At 37.4% G+C, this 24669-nt stretch overlaps 4 protein-coding genes across 5 annotated transcripts; 1 reads left to right on the top strand and 3 right to left on the bottom strand.

Annotated features, from left to right (window-relative positions):
• Positions 1-3226: 3226 nt before the first annotated feature.
• LOC133297586 (uncharacterized) lies at positions 3227-5705 on the bottom strand. Of its 2 annotated transcripts, none has more exons than XM_061496753.1 (3): positions 5541-5705; positions 4948-5220; positions 3227-3562 (listed from the first exon to the last, which is right to left on the bottom strand). In XM_061496753.1, the coding sequence occupies exons 2-3, from the start codon at positions 5104-5106 to the stop codon at positions 3395-3397; spliced, it is 327 nt and encodes a 108-aa protein (XP_061352737.1). In that variant the 5' UTR covers positions 5107-5220; positions 5541-5705; the 3' UTR covers positions 3227-3394. The 2 variants fall into 2 exon arrangements, with proteins under 2 accessions (XP_061352737.1, XP_061352738.1); XM_061496754.1 differs by having other exon boundaries at positions 4948-5136.
• A 4667-nt stretch (positions 5706-10372) lies between these two features.
• LOC133297579 (small ribosomal subunit protein eS17-like) lies at positions 10373-11118 on the bottom strand. The gene has a single exon (XM_061496746.1). It carries the CDS (start codon positions 11031-11033, stop codon positions 10605-10607), a length of 429 nt encoding a protein of 142 aa, XP_061352730.1. The 5' UTR covers positions 11034-11118; the 3' UTR covers positions 10373-10604.
• A 2829-nt stretch (positions 11119-13947) lies between these two features.
• Positions 13948-15135, top strand: LOC133297584 (uncharacterized). The gene has a single exon (XM_061496750.1). It carries the CDS (start codon positions 13948-13950, stop codon positions 15133-15135), a length of 1188 nt encoding a protein of 395 aa, XP_061352734.1.
• An 8205-nt stretch (positions 15136-23340) lies between these two features.
• Positions 23341-24635, bottom strand: LOC133297583 (uncharacterized). The gene is made up of 3 exons (XM_061496749.1): positions 24414-24635; positions 24224-24277; positions 23341-24006 (listed from the first exon to the last, which is right to left on the bottom strand). Exons 1-3 carry the CDS (start codon positions 24633-24635, stop codon positions 23341-23343), a joined length of 942 nt encoding a protein of 313 aa, XP_061352733.1.
• Between the last annotated feature and the right edge of the window lie 34 nt (positions 24636-24669).

Here is a 24669-nt window from a genome sequence, read left to right as displayed (position 1 = left end):
GTTCAGGAGTCTGAATAGTTTGAGTAAGCAATTGCCTCAAACTTTGATGATCTGTCGTTATCACAAAATGAGAACCTAGTAGGTAGTGTCTCCACCTCTTAATATCCTCGGTTAATGCATATAACTCACGGACATAGGCATAAGCTACTGCCATTTTAACCCCCAACTTCTTACTAAAAAATGAAATAGGTTTACCATTTTGTAATAATACAGCCCCTATTCCAAAGTTTGATGCATCCGATTCAATGACAAAAGAAGAGCTAAAATCTGGAAGATTCAACACAGGTGTTGTGGACATGGCTACCTTCAACTTCTGGAAAGACACATCAGCTTCAGGAGTCCACGAGAACCTATCCTGTTTCAACAGCTCGGTTAGTGGATGGGCTATTGAAGCATAATGTTGTACAAATCTCCTATAATATCCTGTTAGACCAAGAAAAGCCCTTAGTTGCTTGATAGAGTGAGGGGTAGGCCAGTCTGTTATTGCTGATAGCTTCCTTGGATCAGCTTTAACACCAGAAACAGTCACTACATGGCCCAAATAAGCTATCTCCTGCACACCAAACTCACAATTGTTGAGTTTAACAAAAAAAAGAATGTTGTAATAGGCACCAAGGGTGATTTCCAAGTGTTGGACATGTTCATCCATTGAAGAGCTGTAAATCAACACATCATCAAAGAAAACTACTATAAACTTGTGCAAGGTTTGAAAATTTTGTTCATTGCCGCTTGAAAAGTGGCTAGTGCATTTGTTAATCCAAATGGCATGACACAAAATTCGTAGTGCCCTTCATGTGTTCTAAAAGCGGTCTTGTGAATATCTTCAGACTTCATGCGAATTTGATGATATCCCAATCTCAAATCCAATTTGCTGAAGACTGAAGCTCCAAATAGCTCATCCAACAACTCATCTATGGTTGGAATTGGAAAAACATCCTTGACTGTTATGGAATTAAGAGCACGGTAATCTATACACATGCGCCAACTATTATCCTGTTTTCTCACCAACAAGACTGGTGAGGAAAAAGAACTATGGCTGTACTGGATGAATCCCGAGCCTAACAGGTCATTAACCTGTTTCTCAATCTCCTCTTTTTGGTGATGAGGATATCTATATGGTTTTACAGCAATTGGTTTCGAATTTTCCACTAATTGAATGGCATGAGTCATGTCTCTGAATGGTGGCAACGAGTTTGGAATGGAAAATACTATACTGCAGTTGATTAAAACTGACCATAAAGCAAGATTAACCTTATCTTTTAAGGCATGTAATTCTGAAATTACCTTTGCTTGAGCCTCCTCAACAGGTTGCAATTAGAGAGCATTACATTCACCTTCTATACTCTCTGTTGATAACTCTTCTCCTTGTTGCTGACAACCACTCAATTTTATTGGTATTCCCTACCATACAAATTCCATGGACAAATTATTGTAGTCATGGGTGACCTTGCCTAGTTGAGTTAACCAATGCATTCCTAGAATGACATTTAGTTCACTCAACTCAATAACCCACAGATCTGTAGTGAATCCATGGCCTTGGATTTGGAGTTTGACATTGGGACACTTTTTGTCACAAAGTAGAAATTCTCCACTGCCCATAAAGACTCTCATTTTAGAAGACTTTGTCATAGGCAACCGAAGTTCTTCTGCTAGCCTTCTTCTAATAAAGTTGTGAGAGCTTCCAGAGTCTACTAACACCTTCACTCCTTGATTCAATATACTGGCCTGCAATTGTATTGATCTCGGATTATTACTCCCTGACAGAGAATTCAAAGCTGCATCAATCCTGGTTCCCTTGGGTTCTTCTAAACCCCAAACTATCTCTTCTTCTTGCTCTTCACCCGAGTCTTCTACTTCTCCTATAAGGAGCATCATCTTGGCCTTGCATCTATGTCTAGTTGTCCACTTTTCATCACATGTGAAACACATACCCAGTTCTCTTTTCTTTTGTATTTCTTCGGATGATAATTTTCTAACAGGTGGTGTAGGTGGGGCTGGTAAGGCTAGTGTTTGGGATGATTGAATAGCTAAAGGGGTAGCTTTCTCAGTTTTGGTGGGTGAGTGGGGACGATGAAAGGATTTCTTGGTATGCTTGGTGAAAGAGGAACGAAGCTCAGAATGATGGCTATCATAATCTAAAGCTAGTTGCATAGCTTAATGCAAGCTAGTGGGCCAATGCAACTGAATTTCTCCCTGAAGATCAGGTTGCAATCCTGAAATGAAAAGAATCATTAAAAGATTAACACTGAGATCATGTACCTGGTTCATCAATCTTTGAAATTCTCACATATAATCCGCCAAGGAACCAATTTGGGTCAATTTTGCAAGAACTCCTCTGACATCTCTGTAATGTTACGAACCGAAACATTGTCTCACTGCCTTAGTGAACTCCTCCCACGTTTGCACCGTACCACTATTAAAGATCCATTGAAACCAGTCCCCTGCAGCACCGTCCATCTTCAACCCTGCGATTTGGACCTTGAGATGATCTGGAGTCTGTTGTAGACGAAAGAACAGTTCGGATTTGAAGATCCAATTGTTAGGGTTTTGACCCTCAAATGAAAGAATCTCCATTTTCACAAAACGCAGAGACCCTCGATCATCAGAACCCATTGTTGGTGGTGGCTGGGTAAATGGCGATTGTTGAATTGTTGCTTGTGACTGAGGAAAACGAGACATAAATTCACTAAGTTGTGCCTCCATCACTACAAATCGTGCTTCAATCGATTCATTCACTTGATCCAACCGCTGATGAACTTGATCACGGTGAGCGGTGAATTCTTCGGCCAAATCTTGAACCCTCATGGTTGATGGGTCAAAATGAAAGCACAATTTGATACAAGACGCAGACTTGTATCTGACTAGAGAGAGAGATTTAACAAAAAACAGAAAAGAGTTCTTTATTCATCATACCCATTGTACATACAACCCATTGTATTATATAGTGGTTAATACCCACCTCAATGACTCAACTATACATCAGACTATGCTACTGACCGTACACAATCGTTTCTACTATTAATTGGACCTTTCACTGACTCTACAAGACACAGTCTTTAGTCCATATAGGTTCCTTTCTCTTCCTAATAGGCTTGCTATCCTCACATGTAACATACTACAAATGCTCGAGTACTTTAAGATTTTATCACAACAAAGACAGAAACATATTAGGGGACAATGCAATAACACACATTATGTGAGACTTATCACACTTGAATATCCCAACAACAAAACTTTACTCAACAAAAATATATCATAATATATAGATCAAATGTACTATTATGTTTCTAATTTATGCTATTTATGTACACACAACCTCTTCAAGAAACTCCTTAGAAAACGTAACAAGGTCTTTAAACTTACATATAGGTTATTCAACATGTGTGATTCACAACTAGTCCTCTAAGACTGGCTGTTGCTCAAGCTCAGATATGAATTCTGCAAAAGGGGTGGAGGTGATATTAGAAACCTCAGAATCAGCCTTACATTGTAGCAACTGCTCACGAAGACTCCGAACAAGCTCATTAAGTCTTTGAATATTCTTCTCTTGAGAGAGAATAATCTGCACAGAAGTAAGATAACACCAAGAAACTTGATTCATACCACAGAACTGTATTTTGGAATTTTAAATCCTTAAAAGAAGCCACAATTGTTGCATACCATTACAATATGCTCATATGAACATTATATTTAAAAGATAAGAACACAGATGATGCTTGAGAACTAAAAGACATATAAGATGCCACGACAAACAGATAAGATGCTGGAAAAGTATAATATAACAGAAATTAAAAGTGCCGAACAAAAGGCAATCCAGTTTCAGATTAGGCTGAGAATTGGATGATAGATAAAAGAAAAAGGGAAAACACACAGATGCATGCATAAAAAAAGTTGAAGAAAAATTAAAAAATTTATATTCTAAAAATAGAAAAGTGATAGGAGAGAAAAAGGAGAAAGGTGAGGATAGTGAAGAGAGAATATCATAATGGAGGGAACAAGGGGGAAAATAATGAAAGTACATAGACAATAGCATGCATTTAATCATTTTATTTTTTTGGTTTCTTTATAAATAATAAATGGTGAAATGACATATCAATGTTTAATTCAAACCTATTTAGACGATAGTAACATGAAAGGTTTAAGGTTTATTTTGGAATTCTTTTAATAGAGTATGAATATGGAAACTCCTAGAGTGTTCTCCTTATTAGTAGTAGAAAATAAGAAGCTATAGACATATTGTTTACCAGGTTCACATTACACATTACACATTGTTGGGAATTCAAGACTTGAAAATTTCAGTTAATTCAAACAGCCAGAATCAAAATCAGAGTGTTGCTATATCCTCCTAATACTTAATGAAGAAAGTATTAAATGAAAGACTAGATGAATTTAATATCTAAGGAACATAAAAAGCATTCAATACTTTCTATATTAGGAGGATTTCAACTTATTCTTAAACTCATGACGTCTTGAGCTGTGTGTTAAGGCAAGAAAGTATGTTAAAAAAATAACTAAGGACTTCAAAAGTTTAAGTAAACTCTAAAGAGAGTGATCGTTAGCAATGCATCAGAATGAATAATAGTGATGAGTTTGATGACAAATAGACTTCACATTTCCTACTGAAGAGAGTGATCCCTGAGCAGAGGCGAAAGAAACTGGCCACCAAATAACAAAAATTGAAGGAGATAGATGTAAAAGGGCTCCCTTTTTATTACATTTAATAAATTAAGAACACTAAGGTTGTCTATTCTACCTATATCAATACAATAACCAAAATACATGAGAACTGCAATAAAGGGGAAAAAAGGAAACTTGTAATGTCAATGTAGCCTAGTTCATTCTGAATTTCTGATGCAATGCCCAACATTAAAGTTTTGTTGGTCTCTATTTGGTTTTCAAAAGAAGTCTCTTAAATGAAGAGCAAAGAAAAATAAAACGAGAACTCACCTTTTCTTTCAAAGATTTTTCCCTTTGAGATATGTTTTTCATTTTCTGAGAGGTGGTACGAATCCCTTCAAGTTCACTATGATATTGCTGCTTCCACTCAAACTGTGATGTGAGCACAAACAACAACAGAAGACAAACCAGGGCCCAAGGTCTAGACATTGCAATAAACAACTCTCAAACAACAACCTCCTACACAATTAACAGCAGTAATACACACCAAACTTCATGACATTTTTTTTTTTTTTTTGCATCTGATTCAGCAGGTTATGAGCACTGTCGAAAAGGTAAAGTGAAAAGCACAAAAAGTTACAAACTCTTGTAATAAACAGAAATATATGCACTGCATTTGTGTTAATTAGCTTTATCTACTAGATCAAGCTCTCTTTTTTCCAAGTTTCTTACACACCCAAAACAAAACGGCATATGAAGGAAGAAAAAAACCCTTAAAGCTATTAAATTTTTTTACATAGAAGCGTAAATTGGCAAGTTCGAGAACAGAACACAGAGGAAGAAGAAAACACAAAGACTTGGACTTTAATCAGAAAAAAAAAAAAAAACGCATAATTTGGTTTGGGAAGTGAAGCATAACTTACGAGGTGAAGTGCTGCGAGGAGAACAATAACACATTCCGTTTTACCTCATAGGCAATTTCTCTCTGCTCTGTGGCTATGTGCTATGGCTTCTCCCAATTTCAGGTTTCCGTTTTATTTCAATTCGCGTGTGCGGTGGTTGGTTACTCTCTCTTCCATGGTTTTCTATCCTCGTAGTTTACTTATTTATGGAAAAAAAGTTTACGATTGACATCACTTATATGGCAAAAAAAATTTATTTATTGTAATTTAATTAAATAATTACGTAAATATGACCGTTTGGAAAATATTTACGCATTTATTGAATACTGTGACACTTTTTTTGGGCGTCAGACGCCCCAGTGGGGCGTCTCTTATGAAGGTGAAGATGTCAAATGGGGCGTCTCTCATGAGGTGGTGACACGTGTCACTTGTTTTTTTTTTTTTAAAAAAAATTTAATTTAATCATAAAACTTCTAAAGGCCATAACTTTTGACTCGAATATCCAAATCAGGTAATTCTTTTTTTGATTCCACATAACTTTTCGAGATCTACACAATGACATCTCATTTGATATATTTTATTTCTCACCAACATAATTTAAATTTAAATCAGGTAATCCTTCTTCTTTAGATATTTAGAATATTTATTTAATTATTTCCTTTATTAATACAAATTTTTTAAATTGATTTTTGAGTTTAAATCGCAAATCAAATCTTTATTTTGTTTTCCTTATTAATAATAATTGTTACTTTTAATTTAAATCACAAACTAAAATTTTTATATTAAAAATAATAAAAATTATTTTTTTTAAATTTAAATCACACGTCAAATCTTGATTAATTTTTTGTATTAAATCACAAACGCAGAACTCAGAGGCTTCTGAGTTTAAAAATGTGACATGTGTCAACACTTGTCAAAACCTAACACATCACCAATCACGTCTAAATTGAGTTTCAATCAAGAGGAAATCACGCCTAATTTAGGTAATTTTATTTTTGAAAAACATTCATAAGCCATCATTAATTTTAGACCACGAATAATAACCCAGAAGCTTATAGCATTAATCATTAATTTTAAAAATAATATCCTTCTTCCTTAGAAATTTAGAATATTTATTTAATTATTTTCTTCATTTCTGCAGATTTTTCAAATTGATTTTTTAGTTTAAATCACAAATCAAATCTTTATTTTGTTTTCCTTATTAATAATAATTTTTTTATTTTGAATTTAAATCACAAACCAAAATTTTGTTATAATAAAGAAAATTATTATAAAAAAATTTAAATCACAAATCAAATTTTTTATATTAAATCACAAATCCAGAACTCAGAGGCTTCTGGGTTTAACCGCTCTTATAATACCATTCTTGCAAATTAAAATTATGTTTGTGAGAAATAAAATATGTCAAATGAGATACCATTGCGTATATCTCGAAAAGTTATGTGGAATCAAAAAAAAAAATTACCTGATTTGGATACTCGAGTCAAAAGTTATGGCCTTTAGAAGTTTTATGATTAAATTAATTTTTTTTGGAAAAACAAGTGACACGTGTCACCACCTCATGAAAGACGCCTCATTTGGGCGTCTTCCTCTTCATGAGAGACGCCCCAGTGGAGCGTCACATGTGACGCCCAAAAGAAACGTCACAGTGTGCAATAGATGCGTAAATATTTTCCAAACTGTGATATTTGCGTAATTATTTAATTAAATTGCAATAAATAAATTTTTTTGCCTCACTTATATTCTTTAACTCTCACAAAGAGATATGACTCACACTTTTTTTTTGTCAACTCTTTCCTCATTTATCTATTTTTTTCTCTCTTAAAATGATACAATTTTATCTTCTTTAAAATGACACACACTTTTTATTTATTATTATTTTTTTTTTTTTTTGTGTTGAACAAAAAGCTCAAATCAGTTTCCAACTTTTATTTTTTCGTTTTACATTTGTGAAATTTCTATAACTCTACATACAAGTTGAAACATAATAAAATTACCGTATAGTATTTTCAATCCTTTGTTATTATTATATGTATATGTTTTTGGTAATTATATGTGGATAAACTTTACTCGCACATAGAGTGTTTTTGATACTTATTTCTTGTAACAACTTGACTGTAATTAGCAAAATATCGTTAAATATTTTTCAAAGTTACAATGAAGTGACACAAAGAGTTAAATTTCTCAGAAATATCATTTTTTTATAAAGGAAAAAACACATTTGAAGATTTTCAATATCAATATAGGTATTGTTGAAAATTACAATAATCTCACAAAGTTTATTGAAGGTAGGGAGGGGCAGGCTATTGATAGAAAAGAAAAACAAGGTAAGACGAAAGTTCTGTTATATGTGAGTTTGTTTTTATTTTTTGGTTTTTGAAAATGACATTACTAATACTTTAATCAAGTCTATAAGTGTAAGATGCACCTAAAATTCTCGGTGCTTCATTTCTAACCTACTTGTAGCAATAATTTGCTGTTGTCTCAATACGAAATGTAAGAAGTTGTTTGAATTTGGCATCAATTTATTGAATTAAAACTAGTTTATTGTTGGGAAAAGTTCAAAAAAATCCCTATGGTTTCCGTTCTTTTTTTTTTTTTTTTGGTAAGCAAGCTCCTATGGTTTCCCTTTAATCATGTATCTCTTTATACCTTTTTTTTTTTATCACTTCTTTCCTTATTTTATTTTTTTTCATCCAAATCCATCTTTAATAAAAATTTAATTAATATATCTATTCTATCCTTCTTAGAACTTGTTATCCTCCATTTGTTGTGAATTTGATACAGGTATACACCTTTTACAATTATTTTCAAGATTTTTATAAATAATTAATCTACTTCTACAGAGCCAACATTTATTGTATTTAATAAATTGAGAATATTAGATATAATAAAATTTCTTTTTTCTACAATATCTAATTTTTTGTTCCAATTTCTTTTATTTAAATTCATTTTTCAGCCCACACTATTACAAATTATTCCAAACTATACTAGAAAATTTAAAATTTAAACAACTTCATTAAATTAATTTCTAATTAATAAAACATTACATATAGTAAGCTCAAGACCACACCGAAAAACTGGATATCTAAGTGCCACTTACAATATCTTTTTTTTAAATCTTTATATTTTTACAAAAAGAACGAAAAAATTTAAAAATTCTGTCTAACAAATTAATACATGTCTAACAAATTGAAAATGGAACCAATGTAATTAATGGTTGTTGGTTTATTTAAAAATTTTTGTCTACAATGGATTGCTTTTAACTTTTATTGGTGTAGCTAAAATAAATATCATAGCTCATCGAAAAATTCTAGTCCAATCAAAACTATAATAGAAAAAACACAGGACTCATTCAACAAATAACCCAACTACACAAAAAGCTATACAGAAGCGATAACGTCATACTTGTTTTTATTACTTTTGCAGGCATATAATACTTCATATTTATATATATAAAAATATTAAAAAATCATAAATACTAACCTTCCATAATTTTTTTTTATCACTCATAGATTAAAATAAAAGACCTAATACTTCTATATCTAAGTTTCAAGCTATAAATTATAAACTAAATTAAATAACGTGGGACGTAAAATAAAATTAAATAATGAAACTTGAGAAATTTTATTCTTGGGGAAACAACATGATACACCAGATAACTGAAGTATTTTTGTAATAAGGGTAAAATAAACATGTTTGTGAAGTTTCTAATAGTGCTAATGATGAATTTGGATGGAAAAAACTATTTTGGGGGCCAAGTGATTAAAAAAAAAGAAAGAATAAGAGGGTAACAATTCAAAGGAAAACCAATAGGGTATTTGAACTTCTCCCTTTATTGTTTTAACAAGGGTTTGAAACATGAATGAAATTGAAACCTAGTTATAGAAGGAGGTTGATCTTTATGTTTCACAAACATGAATGCGATAATTGTATGGCCGTTCAATGATTACGAATTGTAAAGGAAGATTTGAAAGAGTTAAGATCCCAATTCCACAGGTAGCATAGTGAATTAGTGATCTCATTCTACATCTGGCATGAGATGTTCAGTTGATTTAATAACCATTCGCTGGTCCATCACAAAGTTTTCATATTTCATTTATGTGAGAGGACATACCAAATGGCAATGGTTTTCAAATATGAGTTACTCACTTTGGTCTATTTCTCTCGGCCAACTTTGATCAAGGGCACACATTTTCTCATTCAACATTGGGTATCCCCCAACCTCTCCAAGAGCAACCATATATTCGAATTGACTTATATTACAACAAAAATAATTTATAATCAAAATTATTTTAAACTAGTTCTCGGAGGAAAAAATAATAGCTATACCTTTTCCAAAAATAATCAAAACCAGACATGAAAAAATGGAAAAGGCAAAATCCTTTGAAATGTCAATGAGAATCCAAATATGACTAAGATCACTTCATCGTCCAGCCAAACTAAAAGACCATTTCATAGGCTAAGATAGCCAATTTGTAGTCACAAAAACAAAGAAAGTCAATAGGGAATGATCAACAAAATCGGAAGCAATGCAGATGTTAAGCTGCAAACTATACAAACACCATTGAACCCCATACAATGAGTGTTTTGTGTAAATCTCAATCCACAGATATCATAAGGCAATCTGTGTTGGTTTTCCACATATACTAAACGCAATTAAACGAAAAATTTAGTTAATTAAGTTTAATCTAAAATCTGAAATCCAGCCCAAACATAAAATGTGTGATAAATAACAAAATAAACCGCAACATGGCGCTCTTAACACCAAGGTAGAGAGAAATAGCTGAAATCCACTAGATGGGATTTGAGTACACAAATTCAACCATTCTATTTCCTCATTACACAATATCTTAACCCTTCAAAGTTCTAATATTAGCGGAACAAAACAACATCAAGTACTCTTTAGATACCATATCATAGGAATTACTAAAGACAAAACAAAATTAAATTCCGGTAACAACCACCACTTTAACAGAGTTCAATAATCCAAAACCCTATCACAGAAACCGAAATTAAGTAAAACAAAATTCAAAACATAACAATTCCTCTAAAACAAAGCATCACCGGAAAAAAAGAAGAAGCTTAAAACCTCCTCCCAGGTCCGCCGCCGCCGCGACCAAAGGGAATCTGCTGCTGAACGGGGACAGGGTCAACCTGAACAACACCAGGGATTTCGCCCATTCCAAGGGCGGCGAGCATGTCGAGTGTCTCCTTATCAACCTCGATGTGATCGGTTCCTACGGCGGAGACGTCGGGGACGAAGTCCATGCGCCGCTCCCTCTCCTCCTCCTGCAGCTTCAGCGAAATTCCGCGAACCGGACCCTTCTGGATCCGTTTCATGAGATGGGTCGAAAAACCCGCAATCTTGTTTCGGAGCCTCTTCGATGGTATCAACGCCACCTCCTCAAGGATCTTCTTGTTGGTATGGAAATCCAGCGTCATTCGAGAATAGTACCTCTCTATCACTTGCCTTGATGATTTCTTCACCGTCTTCGTGCGAACGCGTCCCATTCTTGCAACGGAAACAGTGAATCTACGAATCCGCGGCTTGAAGACACAGAGATTGTGAGATAAGGGTTACGGAATATAAGGTGAATGAAGGAAACTAGGGTTTTGTAGATTTTAGTGAATAAGATTGGGCCTGTTTTTTTATAATGGGTATGGGCTAGGCCCAGATTTGATAAGCCCATTAATCACACATTTATGTTCTATTGTTGAGAAGGGGAAAAGGAGCTGGAGTTGCCAATCGCGATGGTGTTTTGGTCGTACCCGCCGACGGCGAGGCAAGTGGCGGTCACCGCCGGCGTCTTTGTGTTCGGAGCTTCGTTGATTGGTTTCGGAGCTTATCTGTCTTTCGTTAACATAGCTCCTCAACAGGCTCACGCAAAAGCTCGCAGTGAAGCTATAAGGAATCATCTCAGGAAGAAATTGGATGATTGAAAATATAATTTCTTTCGGTAACGTGGCTCCTTCCTTGGTAATAGAAATTGTTACAATTTATTGTTATTTTGGAATTAGGGGTGTAAAGTGTGTTGTTTTGGGATGATTCTCAGTGTCTTTCTTTTTTTCTTTTTTTCGATTTGCTCAATTTTTGTTCAGTTTGTTTTGAAATTCATATTGTGAATATTGTAAACTTTGTTAAAAATAAATAATTTAGAGTTTGGATTATCCTAGTTGGTACATTTATGCACACATATTATAGTTCAAAAAATTTAAGCTCTCGAAAGTTTATTCAAATATCATGCGGCATTATGTATGCGTCTTTAAGTTAAACACCAGAGGGACAGATTTCTACACACATAAAAACAAGAAGAACAAAGTATCTGTTCTGGATGGCCCAAGTACTGGGGTGGCCCAACTACATAGGCCCAACCCTCATCTGACCCAATCACTCAAGCCCAGCCTCAGCCTTGCTCTACGTCAGCCCTTAGGGCTGACATGGATCCCCTCAACCCCCAACGTAGCAGCAGGCCCAAGGCATACACCAAAATGTCCCATCTTGGAACGCTAACCGTTGAAAGCGACTACGACAGACACCACAAAGGGAAACTCCCCCTTTGCCCGGCGCTGACACACCTAGAGTGCAGAGGGCGCAGCACTGCCACAATGATAGCGCCAGCACGCCTAACACTGCATCATGGGATAAATCCCAAGGAGAGTTGACCTCTCCCTCACCAACCCGCTCCATTTCCCTTATAAATAGCCCTCCTGGGCACACCTTAGAGGTATCTTTTATGTACTGTTGTTATGCCCATTTACTTCCAAGTCATACTCATGTTATTAATCTACCATTGCTATTAGCTTTCTTGCCTCTTGGAACTATACCTACTAGTCTGGTCATTACCACGCCTAGTGGTATAATCCATATAGTAACGTTACCCTATAGGGTACATAGTGGGCTCACAGAACCTAACGGTACATTGGCGCCGTCTGTGGAAAAACTATAAACTTCTATTCTCATTCTCCTACCAAAGATCCACAAGACGTGTTTTACGTTTTGGTAACAAACATGGTTGTCACAACCAGAAGAGCAGAACAAACCAGGGCTGTTACTCCTGACGGTCATGTACAAACAATACATTCAAACTCCCCGCCATCGATGCATTTAGCCCCAGCCGAGAGACCCCCCGGCGAGATGCTCCAGCCAGTACTACAATCCGTCGGTCCACAAATGCAAGCAGTTGAACCCAGGATAGCACAGTTGAACTATCACGCACCTATGCGTGAAATGCAAGGAGAAAACTTGATACAAGACCAACCCCCGCCCCCAGGAGTTCGTTTTGGAATGCCTCTTCACACTTTTGCCACACCAGTCATTCCCGTCCCACGAGCCCATCGTCCACTACGAGCCCAAAGTCTACCAGTAGCCATGCACAACGATTACCGAGCACCGATGGTCACCCCGTTCCCTATGGGACCATACGCCCCTTTCCCTCAGCTTTACCCAACTGGTTTTCCTTTCCAAGGTTACGTTGCCCAACCCCAAAATCCGGCCGTTCCACTACACCAAGTGTCCTATCAAAACCAGGGTCAGCAACCATACGCCGCCCAACAGCCTTTCAATCACGCCCCAGCCCTCTCCTACTCCGTTGAAGCTCCTCAACCGCAAAATGACCGGCCCCGCCGAAACAACAACCTACGAGTCACGCCAGCCCATACGTCAGGGCGCAACAAACCCCTGACTGATATCCTCCGGTTAACTCCCATACCCCTTGGTTTCAAAGGACCCTCCAATATCACCACATATGTCGGAGATGCCGATCCTTTTGAATGGATCCAGAAGTTTGAGGCGGCCATGACTCTCCATGGTGAAACTGACCTCCTCATGTGCAAGACCTTCCCCACACTACTTGGGGGACGAGCCTTAACATGGTACACCACTCTACCGACTGGTAGTATCACTTCATGTGATGAGTTGGCGAGCAAGTTTCAGTCTCACTTTGCAACCAGTCGCCCTGTGCCGAAATCCGTCCACTCTCTAGAAACAGTACGCCAACAACAAGGCGAGTCCATCAGGTCCTTTTTAGACCGCTTTGATAAGGAGGCCCTACAAGTGCAAGGCCTGGACCCAAAAGTACAGGTATATATACTTCTTTCGGGTTTGCGGCAAGGTGCGTTCGCGTACGAGCTCGCCCGCCACGAGATCACTGACCTGGAAGAAGTCAAGAGGGTGGCCCAGGAGTACATGCGAATCGAAGAGTACAAAGGAAGTCGAGTCGATGACGCCCACGGTCAAGAAAAGGCACTCAGTAAACAAAAAAACCAAATGGAAGAAAGTAAGAAAGGAAACAAACCAGCCAAATATTCAAACCGCCCTCCCGGGCGTGATACATCATGACGTCAGACACACGCCGTCCTGCAAACGGAGTATAAGGAAGAATCCAAGAACACCCAACAGTCTCAGAACCCGCCTAAAGAAAACACCATGTACTGCAAGTTCCATCGTAGCAACGGTCATAACACTGAGCAGTGCAGGCACCTCAAAGATGAAATCGATGAACTCATCAAAAACGGAGTGCAGAGGCGAGGAGGAGACGGCTCACGCCCTTCGGGAGCAGGGAGGCGATATCGGGAGCGCAACAAATCGCCTGAAAGAAGGAGAACGCGTCAATCTGGATCCAGAACCACCTACAATCGTGACAGGAGAGAAGATTCCCCCAGGAATCACAGAGCGCAAGCAAGTCCAAACCGCAGAGGAATGCGAGAAGAAGTAGACGAAGATTCAGCCGCGGTGAAGCACAGAGTGATAAACATGATTTCAGGCGGGCTGAGCGGAGGAGGAGAGACTGCGAACGCCAGAAAGAAACACTTGAAGCAGTGTCTGGCGGTCGCTGGCAAAGTGATCAGCAAAGCAAAGCACAGTCCTGGTCCAACAAGGCCTCAAATTGTTTGGGACGCCAGCGATTTAGGCGATGTCCTCCCAGGACATGATGATCCGCTCGTCATTCAAGCTATAATCGCCAACTTCGGCGTTAATCGCGTTTTTATTGACCACGGCAGCTCAGCCGACATTTTGTTTTTACCATGCTTTAAAGCGTTAGGGTTCACTGTTGATAGTTTAACTCCTGTTACAGGTGAACTCTCAGGTTTCAATGCTACCACCACAAAGCCACTGGGAGTGATTACCTTGCGGCTTTCCCTTGGAACACCACCCACCTCACGATCCGCAGACATCCAGTTTTTGGTGCTCGACACCCCATCAGCTTACAACGCCATTCTTGGTAGAAGGATGTTTGCTGCCTTCGAGGCAAGCATTTTACACCCCCACTTGGCAATGAAGTTCGTTGCCCGGGACAACAAAGTCGCCACAGTGCGAGGAGACCAGACGATAGCTCGAAGCTGCTACAACATATCCTTACGGCCAATAGCCAAAGCTAGTTTCAACGATGAAAGGGCGCTCAAGCAGGGGATGACGTCGCCAGCAAAAAGAAATCCAGGCGAGAAGACAAAGGAGCGTGACCAATGTTTTTTGGTAGAATTTGATGCTAGAGACGATCCCCGCGTGGAACATGACAGACCCACGCCTGATGGAGCGTTGGAACATGTTGTCTTAGGAGATGCAGATCATCAAACAACAACCATCGGGGTCACCATCGACCTAGAGATGAAATGAAAGTTAATCAAGTTGCTCAAGGAAAACAAAGATTTGTTTGCATGGAAGCCCTCTGACATGCCAGGTATCAATCCAGACGTTTGCTGCCACCGTTTGTCGGTGGATCCCAAAGCCAAGCCAGTCGCCCAGAAAAAGAGGAAATTCGGTCCCGACCGCCAGAGGGTGATTGCTGAAGAAGTCAAAAGGCTCCACACCGCCAGGTTCATCAGGGAAATCAAGTACACAACTTGGTTATCGAACCCAGTTTTGGTTAAAAAGCCAAACGGCGCATGGCGAATGTGCGTTGACTACACCGACCTAAACAAAGTCTGTCCAAAGGATGCTTACCCTTTTCCTAGCATCGATCAGTTGGTTGACAACGCGTCCGGATTCAAAATGCTATCATTCATGGACGTATACTCTGGTTATAATCAGATCCCACTTCTAGAAGACCAAGACAAAACGGCGTTCATCACTCAGAACGCCAATTACTGTTATACAATGATGCCTTTCGGTCTAAAAAACGCTGGGGCCACTTACCATGAGAGGAACGAAGGGCGACAAGAGAAGGGCGAGGGTGGAAATAATACTCTAAGGGACGGTTTTGACGCAGGCGGTTGACGATACGGGTCGAATTAATCGCCCAACTCCAAGATCAGAACGCCGAGAAACGGGACGGCGTGAAGCGAGCATCTGCCTCCTAGAGGCGGCATGCGAACGCCCAGCAGATCTGGAGCTCTTATCACCAACCAAATCGTGGCGCCCTCTGCGGCGCCCACTACGGGGAATTGAACATGACGCCTCACCAGCATACGGTAGGATAGGACCTAAAGCTCTCTCGGGAAGGAGATTTTGAATCTCCTTTTCGCTAAAACCCAGAAGTTCGGGCACCTTCCCGTGGGGAAACTTCTCAACCCCAGGAACTAAGGGACGACTTGGGGCGCAACTAGCAAGACACTATCGCATCGCTGGCCCCACCGCACTATCCCCCACTGCCTCAAAAGTCTCGTCAAACTCCTCTTCCTTGATTTCTACTTCCAATTCAGGGAGTATGAGGCCTGGGATAGGTTCTGTAAACCTAACCATCGGCACATCAGAAAAAAGAGTAGAAGACAACCAGAAATGAGAATAGAAACGATAAGAGAAGAAGGACTATACTTGAGAATCGCAGGAAAGAAGAGAAAGAAGACCGACACTATCACACCAAACTGAGGATAGGGAACAAAGGCTCTGAGCAATGCGCAAGAGTGTAGGTTTCGCGTAAGAAAGAGCCCTAACAAGGGGGCTCCCCCTTTTTATAAAAAAAAGGGGGGGGGGGGGGAAAGAGAGACCTCACTTAACCGTACGATGGCATGCTCATCGTGGGATGAGCGGTTACGCAAGTCACACTAGTCTCACACAGACACGTGTAAGTAACCCTCACTTAACCGTTCGATGGCATGCTCATCATGGGATGAGCGGTTACGCAAGTCACACTAGTCTCACACAGACACGTGTAAGTAACCCTCACTTAACCGTACGATGGCATGCTCATCGTGTGATGAGCGGTTAAGGAGAGGGGGCAAAACGGTCACTTCAAAGGGACAAATCACCAGTCGCGTCGCATTAATGCGCCGAACCCTATGACGCTTGGATACCTGCAGTAAATAGTAATGATGGGATAACTCATCATTACGGCTCCTCGGAAACCGAAAAGCCTCTTAAAGTACCTTTAAGAGGCAACTTTTCGTTTCCGTCACCTACCAATCCCCGTCATCAATGACCGTAGGACAGTTATCACCAAAAGCAATCGCCCGTGCTCAAGCATTTCACATCGCCAAACGATGGGTCGCCGAATCCTATCTACCAAGGCGCCAACTTATACCCATAAAGCGCCAGTAACTTCCCCTTGAAGGACGCATACCGCCCTGACGAGAACGTCCGGAGTCTTTAACTTGGCACCACCCCACGGCTGCTACCAAGCTGGGGGGGCTCCTGTTCTGGATGGCCCAAGTACTGGGGTGGCCCAACTACACAGGCCCAACCCTCAGCTGGCCCAATCACTCAAGCCCAGCCTCAGCCTTGCCCCACGTCAGCCCTTAGGGCTGACATGGACCCCATCAACCCCCAACGTAGCAGCAGGCCCAAGGCATACACCAAAATGTCCCATCTTGGAACGCTAACCGTTGAAGGCGCACCACAAAGGGAAACTCCCCCTTTGCCCGGCGCTGACACCGCCAGAGTGCAGAGGGCGCAACACTGCCACAATGACAGCGCCAGCACGCCTAACACTGCATCATGGGAGTAAATCCCAAGGAGAGTTGACCTCTCCCTCACCAACCCGCTCCATTTCCCTTATAAATAGCCCTCCTGGGCACACCTTAGAGGCATCTTTTATGTACTGTTGTTATGTCCATTTACTTCCAAGTCATACTCCTGTTATTAATCTGCCATTGCTATTAGCTTTCTTGCCTCTTGGAACTATACCTACTAGTCTGGTCATTACCTCGCCTAGTGGTATAATCCATATAGTAACGTTATCCTATAGGGTACATAGTGGGCTCACAGAACCTAACGGTACAACATATATATTAACTTTATGTGCATGTTGTAATTATTTTCAGCATAAATATTGTATTTCCATATCATGAAGCAATTGGATTAACCTTTCAGCAACCACATGGAACTATTAGTACATGTGTCAAATTATATAGTTACTCAATTTGTAAGGGCATCCACAAGGGAGCTGTCACCACTCCCTGTATTGCAAGTACTTGGCGCTCACAGCATATCATCATGTTCCAGATCAGGTATATTAGAAACTATAGAGGCAAAGAATTTTCTTTTGGTTAATCATTTTTTTTTTGTAACGGATGAAAATTCCCCCAATAAGAACCAGGCATTTCATTTGTTTAGGCCATCAAATGATCTATCAAGAGATATACACAAATTAGAAGTGTCACAACTCACAACCGAGAATGCTACGGGAATGCAACTAAAATTTATTAAAATAAATATTATAATAGAGTACCACTAATTTTAGTTAAATTCGTAAAAATTGGAAAAATATTTCATTTTTAAAATTATTCTTTGAAAATCGAGATCAGGGTTTGTGAGATTGATTATAGGAAGGAAAGAATGGAATATATTTCTATCACATCTCTTATACATTTAAAAAAATTACATAATTGATTGTGTAATTATTAATAAAATTTAATAATATTTATTTACACCTGAAAATATAAAAAAATGAAATGAATAAAATACCATTTACCAATACAAAACTAGTTTGTGAACAAACATGGTGGAAGAGGTGGAATTTACGAAATGAGAACAAAATTGAAATTATTTTTAAAAAAACGTTACTTAAGTTGGATTTTTTTTGTTTGTTTTTTAATTTTCGTGTGACACGGTGAAGGGAGGGGTGGTGGTATGGTGATATGGTTGAAGACCGGTAATGATTTGGTGTTGGTATGTGAGTGGGCATGAAGAAGTGAGAGAGAGAATTAATTTTCTTTCAGTGTACCGAAACGGAAAAGTAAAAAAAAATTATTCTTTTTTTTTATATTTTTTAGCACAAAAATTAAATCAGTTTATTCTGGGAATAAAAAAATAAATCAATTTAACCAAACATTATTTCTATCCATTGATGTTTTTGAAAACAGGAATTAAAAAAAAAAAAAAAAAACTCATTTTGGAAAGGTTGTCATGCACATCCTTAATATGGAGTGTTTTTTTTTTTTTTTTTTTTTTTTATAAACTACAGGTATCCTCCTCCAAGGGCGACAATTCTGCTCAAAGCTAGTCCAGACATAAGGCTTTAAAGTTTAAAGTCCTCCCAAGGATTATACTCAGTGGCAGAACCAGACCAAAAATTTAGGTGGTGCTAAAAAATTTTGACATATTAAATTATCAAAATATTATTGTAATTACACAAATTAATCAGGAAATAAATTTACTATGAATTCTAGCATAGTTATTTAAATTGTGTATTAAATAATGTCACATAACATTGAAAATTCAAATAAACAATTATCAATGATTATATATCAAAGCAAACATATAAAAAAGCACTAACATTTTCGATAAGCATTTCAAACATAAGAATTTCACTTTCCTCCCACAACATAATAAGTAATGAACCAAGCATTGTCCTAAGGATATGAAAACACACAAATATAATAAATATATGCATAATAACATTTAATAAATAATTTAAAATATAATAAAAAAAATGCATACCTAAAATTGTAAACGACGCTCTTTTAAACTGACGAAATCTTCAAGGATAGAATATGTAGTAAAAGTTTCAGCAACCTCTATTTCAATATACACAATCAAATTATTTGCAAGAAAATCTCCATTTTGTTTCGAAGCCTTGTTTTCACAATTTTCATTGCTGAGAATGCACGTTCACCACTTGTTATTGAAACTGGTAGTGTTAAAATAAGACGAATTAGCCTATCAACCAAATTATAGGAATTTGACTTTCCTGTCTTAGCTAATTCTTGACACAACTCAGAAATTGAAGATAAATTTTGAAGTATTGGATGTTTTGGGATGTCCTTGTGGAAATGCTTCAATTGACAATTCAAATTAATTCTCTCATGCTTAGAAAAATCAAGAGGATATTATTTCACTGCAAGACTACAAATATCATTGTAACACCCCGTAGTAATCCGGTTTTTAACATACATGATATTTAACATTCACAGCGGAAGGCTTTATTTTAAAAGAATACTAACACGTTTTAGAAAAATACGAGTAAACTTTTTCCAAAACATTTTATAAAAACATTTCTAAAAACGTTCACGTAAGATACTGCAAAAGCGTAAATCTATACATACATCCACTAATTACTCCTATTAGCCAGTATTAGTGGCCCCATTGACCATCAAGATATGACATCAAGTGTCATTCCTAACCGAGTCTCACGAACAGTATAACGGCTGTATTTCGGATAACTAGGAATATGGTCCCACACATACAGATCACCTAATTGATACAATAATTTAAAAGATAGCTTGCAAATCCCACACGGATTGCAATCCCCTCAATGGGTCAATACAAATAATAAGGCTCCATGCCCAAATTAACTGAATACATGCATCAAGTCTATATTAATTCAAAGTATAAAAGCATCAGTAAATAATCCATGGCTCTAAGAATACAATCATGAGCCTAAATAAATACATATAATAATCTCCATAAAATAATTAAGCATGTAAACAAGTCTACATGCCAACATCAAATCTAAACATAATATAAAATCATCAGCTGCATCATCAACTACTCCAATGCGGGGGCCTTGCCCCTAGAAGCATCACCACTACTCTGGGTACCTAAAATGATGTCCCCAAACGGGGTGAGATAACAACATCTCAGTAAGCTCAAGGTTCATAGAGGATCTTCTAACCCCTGAGCCCACTTCCTGCATGACAAGTCAGATATAAAGCATATAATACAGACATACAACATAAACATAGCATCATCATATCATCCTTGTGTAACCTCAGGGTCAAAGTCATAGACGGTTACACGTGTGACTTCCAGGGTCAAGCCACAGACAGTCAACACAACCTCAGTATGAAATAGCTCCCAGAGTCAAGTTATAGGCAACCTACATACCATGATCACTGGCCAGGATCCTCATAACATATATCATCAGTGCATCATCATAACATCAAGATCATATAACATCTATATGAATGTGAATGAATGCACATATACATTATACCATTTACTTTCATACAATACAACCATAATGTGCACCATCATGGTGGGGCCACAAGATAGAAGAGTCAACTAGAACTAGGAGCTTACCTCCATGAGCTTATCACAAGCCCAACTCCAACAGTAAAACACGTATGCTCCAATAAATCCTCATGTGCAAGGTTCTCTAGGTACACCTAGAGTATGAACCATTCACATCATTAATTACATAGTAATTAATCAAGTCATATACAAGACTTAACCATTTAATGATCCCACTTTCCATACTTATATGCCAATAATATGCCCATTACAAGTCTAGACCATTTATTACTTAATTACATGATTTTAGTTCATAAGGAATTGTTCACTAAGTCCACAATAACTCATTAGACCCTTAGTCCATTAATAAACTCTCTTAGATTAAGGCATTTTTCACTTAACTTACAACTAATCACAAAATTTACCATCAAAATATATCCTTCATAACCTTGAACATTAATTATTATAAATTGCTAAGGGTTCCCTTAAGCCCAATTAGCCTAAATATCACTTTCACGGTTTTCCCATAACTTTACACGCTTCTGTTTTCTAGTCACTGAGCGTAACTCACTTGTTATAAAATTCTCATCTTTTAGTATGTTAATCTAGACTCAATTACCTTTCCAAAAAGGTATCACATGCCTCATTTGGAGTTTCCTAGCTCCGGTTATCACCATTTGAAGTTGGACAAGCAAAGTTGTTTGCCAACTCCGAACAGGGCCCTAAACATCCTTTACCATTTCTGCGATTCTGGACAATCTACTAAATCAATTGCTCTTAAATTTTTATGTAGACAACTAGACACATTTATCTTTAATTCGACATATTATGAGCCTAATTTGAGTAAGCACATAAGAAGAACAAATTCGTGGAAGTTGCAGCTATGTACAGCTCCTGCACATGGCCTCCCTGTGCAGTCCTCACTCAAACGAACATACAGAACGGAATACATCTTCAATTGATACCAAATTTTGACACCACATAGATAACATCTCAAGATTCAATTTGATATAAGGCACAACCCTATATGACCTCTGTGGAGGGAGATATGCTCTCCCCAATTTTCCCTAAAAACTGGTTATTTAGCCTTAAATGTGTTTACTTAACAAACCTTAATTACTTTTGATTATAAATCCTAATTCACATTAATTCTTGGATTTTTCTATTATTAAGTCACATTATGAAATATCCTTAGTCCCATTAGGTCATGATACTTAAATTTTACTAATTATTTAATTAGTGTACCTAAACCCTACTTTAGTCCAATTTTAGAGTTAAATCCTTAATTACTTTTGTTAATTAATCCCTACCCTTAATTAATCACCTAATTCATCATCTCCTTAATTTTAAAACAACTAAACCCTTATATACTTTATGGGGCAGATTTGATGAGCTATTTTAATTAGAGTTTTTAGCCATTATTAATCATGATTATTGAGTTTTACTTAGAGTTAACCCACCTAGTTAATCTTTCTAATCATTTTTCCACACTTAACAACTTAATCAAATTTTTTTATCATCAAACCTTATTATTACATGACATGGCTGAAATCATCAAGGGTCCATATAGGGTTCATGTTCATCTTTTCACATGAACAACACACAAAGGTCCAAAGGTGGCACCTTTACTCATCAAATCCATGATTCCATGGTTCAAAACACACACCCCCTTAAAGATCTTCATCAAACCATTACTTTACAAAATTTTAAACAACATTCTCCTCATGAACATATCAAAACTGAGGCACTCAACAAGAAAAGAGGAGGCTTTTTGGTTCATATTTCCCAAGTGGGAGCTTACATCTTCAAGGTTCCTCCTTTAGCTCAAGTCTCCACCTTTTTCCACCAAGAACCCTCCTTTAAGCAAGAACAAACCTTCATGAACATGCTCATGAGTTAGGCTCAAGAACACAAGAAGAAAAGATGAGGTTTTACATGAAAAAATCAAGAACACTTACCCAAAAATCAAAGGAAAAAAGCAAACAAGTGTGGTTCTTCAAGAAAGCTCAAGAACACAACTCCATAGCCTTTGCTCTTCACAAAACCGTGGCTATTTGAGATGATAAGGGACACAAAATTTTTGATTCACACAATGAAAATGGTATGGTTGTGAAGAGGAGAGTGAGGGAAACAATCTTTGTGAAGGAAGTTTGGTGATTTGGTGAGGTTTTGGAGATGAAATCTTAGAGAGAAGTGAGAGCAAAGTTTGAAGTTTGAAATTTAGAGAGAGAAGGAGAAATGGGGGCTGCAAATCTGATCAGAAAAATGGGAGGAAGGTGTCCTAATTAGGGGTGCCATGTCACTTTAGTGGCACTCGTCCTTTAGTGAAACCCGGTGTAATTTTTAACTACTCCGTCGTCAAATTTTTTACCCGGAAACTCCCAAGACTCTAACTTTAAGTACTTAACATTAATGTTTTGGGATGTCCTTGTGGAAATGCTTCAATTGACAATTCAAATTAATTCTCTCATGCTTAGAAAAATCAAGAGGATATTATTTCTCTGCAAGACTACAAATATCATCAACATTAAATGCTTTGTAACCATCCTTCGGATCTAATGAAGAGCTAAGTGATAAAAGTTCCATCGATTGCTCATTAAACTTTCTATCTAAACCTTGTAATTGAAAGTCAATGGTTGAATTAAAGATATCAAAATGATAGTGATGTTCAATAGTTATTTGATCAAATTGTCGACGACCGCGACCTTCAGTATATTGAGCATCAAAATCTGAAACATCTATTTTATGAAGCTTGGAAAAATTAACAACAATTTGAAGTACTATTTTCCAATCATCATCTCGTAATTCTTGAATAAGCTCCTTTGTACTTGAAACTAATTGTATAGTATTCAAAATATCTTGAGATTTTTGTTGTAATGCTTGACAAAGAATTTCAGTGATTCTCATTATCTCTTTCATCAAAAATAAATTAAAGATAAACTCAAAGGAAGTGATCATCTTATAAGCTGCAGTAGCATTTTCTCTTTGAGAGTAATTTGAGCCTTCATTACGAATTATTTCAAGTACTGAACATGATTCATTATACCTTCGTTGAAGACTGCATATAGAATAAAAATGAGAATCCCATCTAGTATCACTAGCCCTCTTTGATGTACCTACTTGGTTAGAACCTGTATCAGTTTCAAGCTCACCAATAGCCTGCAAATGTTCAAATTCAGAAATTTGGGCAGCTTGGAATTGATCATGGCGCTTAGAAGAAGCAGTGATATAATGATGAATTCAAATTCTGAAAGAATTGATAAATAGAAGAAATTTCCTTAGAGGCAGCAGTAATCAAGGCTAATTGTAATCGATAAGCAAAACAATGCACATAATAAGCACAAGGACATTCATTAAGAAATAATGCCTGCAATACATTCCATTCACCACGCATGTTACTAGCACCATCATATCCTTGGCCACGAATATTCTGGATATCAAGGCAATGATGTGAGAATATTTCACTAATAGCATTTTTAAGTGTCATAGATGTGTATCTTGAACATGATAAAGATAAAAAAAAATCTTTCTTTTGTGAAACCATCTTTGTCAACAAATCTCAAGACAAGAGCCATTTGTTCCCTTTTGGATTCATCACGTGCTTCATCCACAGTAATACAAAACTTAGAGACCTCAATATCTTTGCGAATCTGTTTTCGCACTTTGTTTGCTAGAACATATAAAATCTCCTTTTGTATTTGAGGTGGGATATACTTGGCTGTCAATGGAGCATTCTGTAGAAGAACATCTAAAACATTTTCATTGTAAGATGCCAAAAGTTTGATCATTTTAATAAAATTACCACTATTTCTTGAAATAATA

This window comes from Gastrolobium bilobum, unplaced genomic scaffold (genome assembly GCF_033153095.1).
Source record: "Gastrolobium bilobum isolate Gb01-03AN ecotype WA unplaced genomic scaffold, APGP_CSIRO_Gbil_v1 utg6355, whole genome shotgun sequence".
Lineage (NCBI taxonomy): Eukaryota > Viridiplantae > Streptophyta > Magnoliopsida > Fabales > Fabaceae > Gastrolobium > Gastrolobium bilobum.
This window is presented reverse-complemented; position numbering and strand designations above follow the sequence as displayed.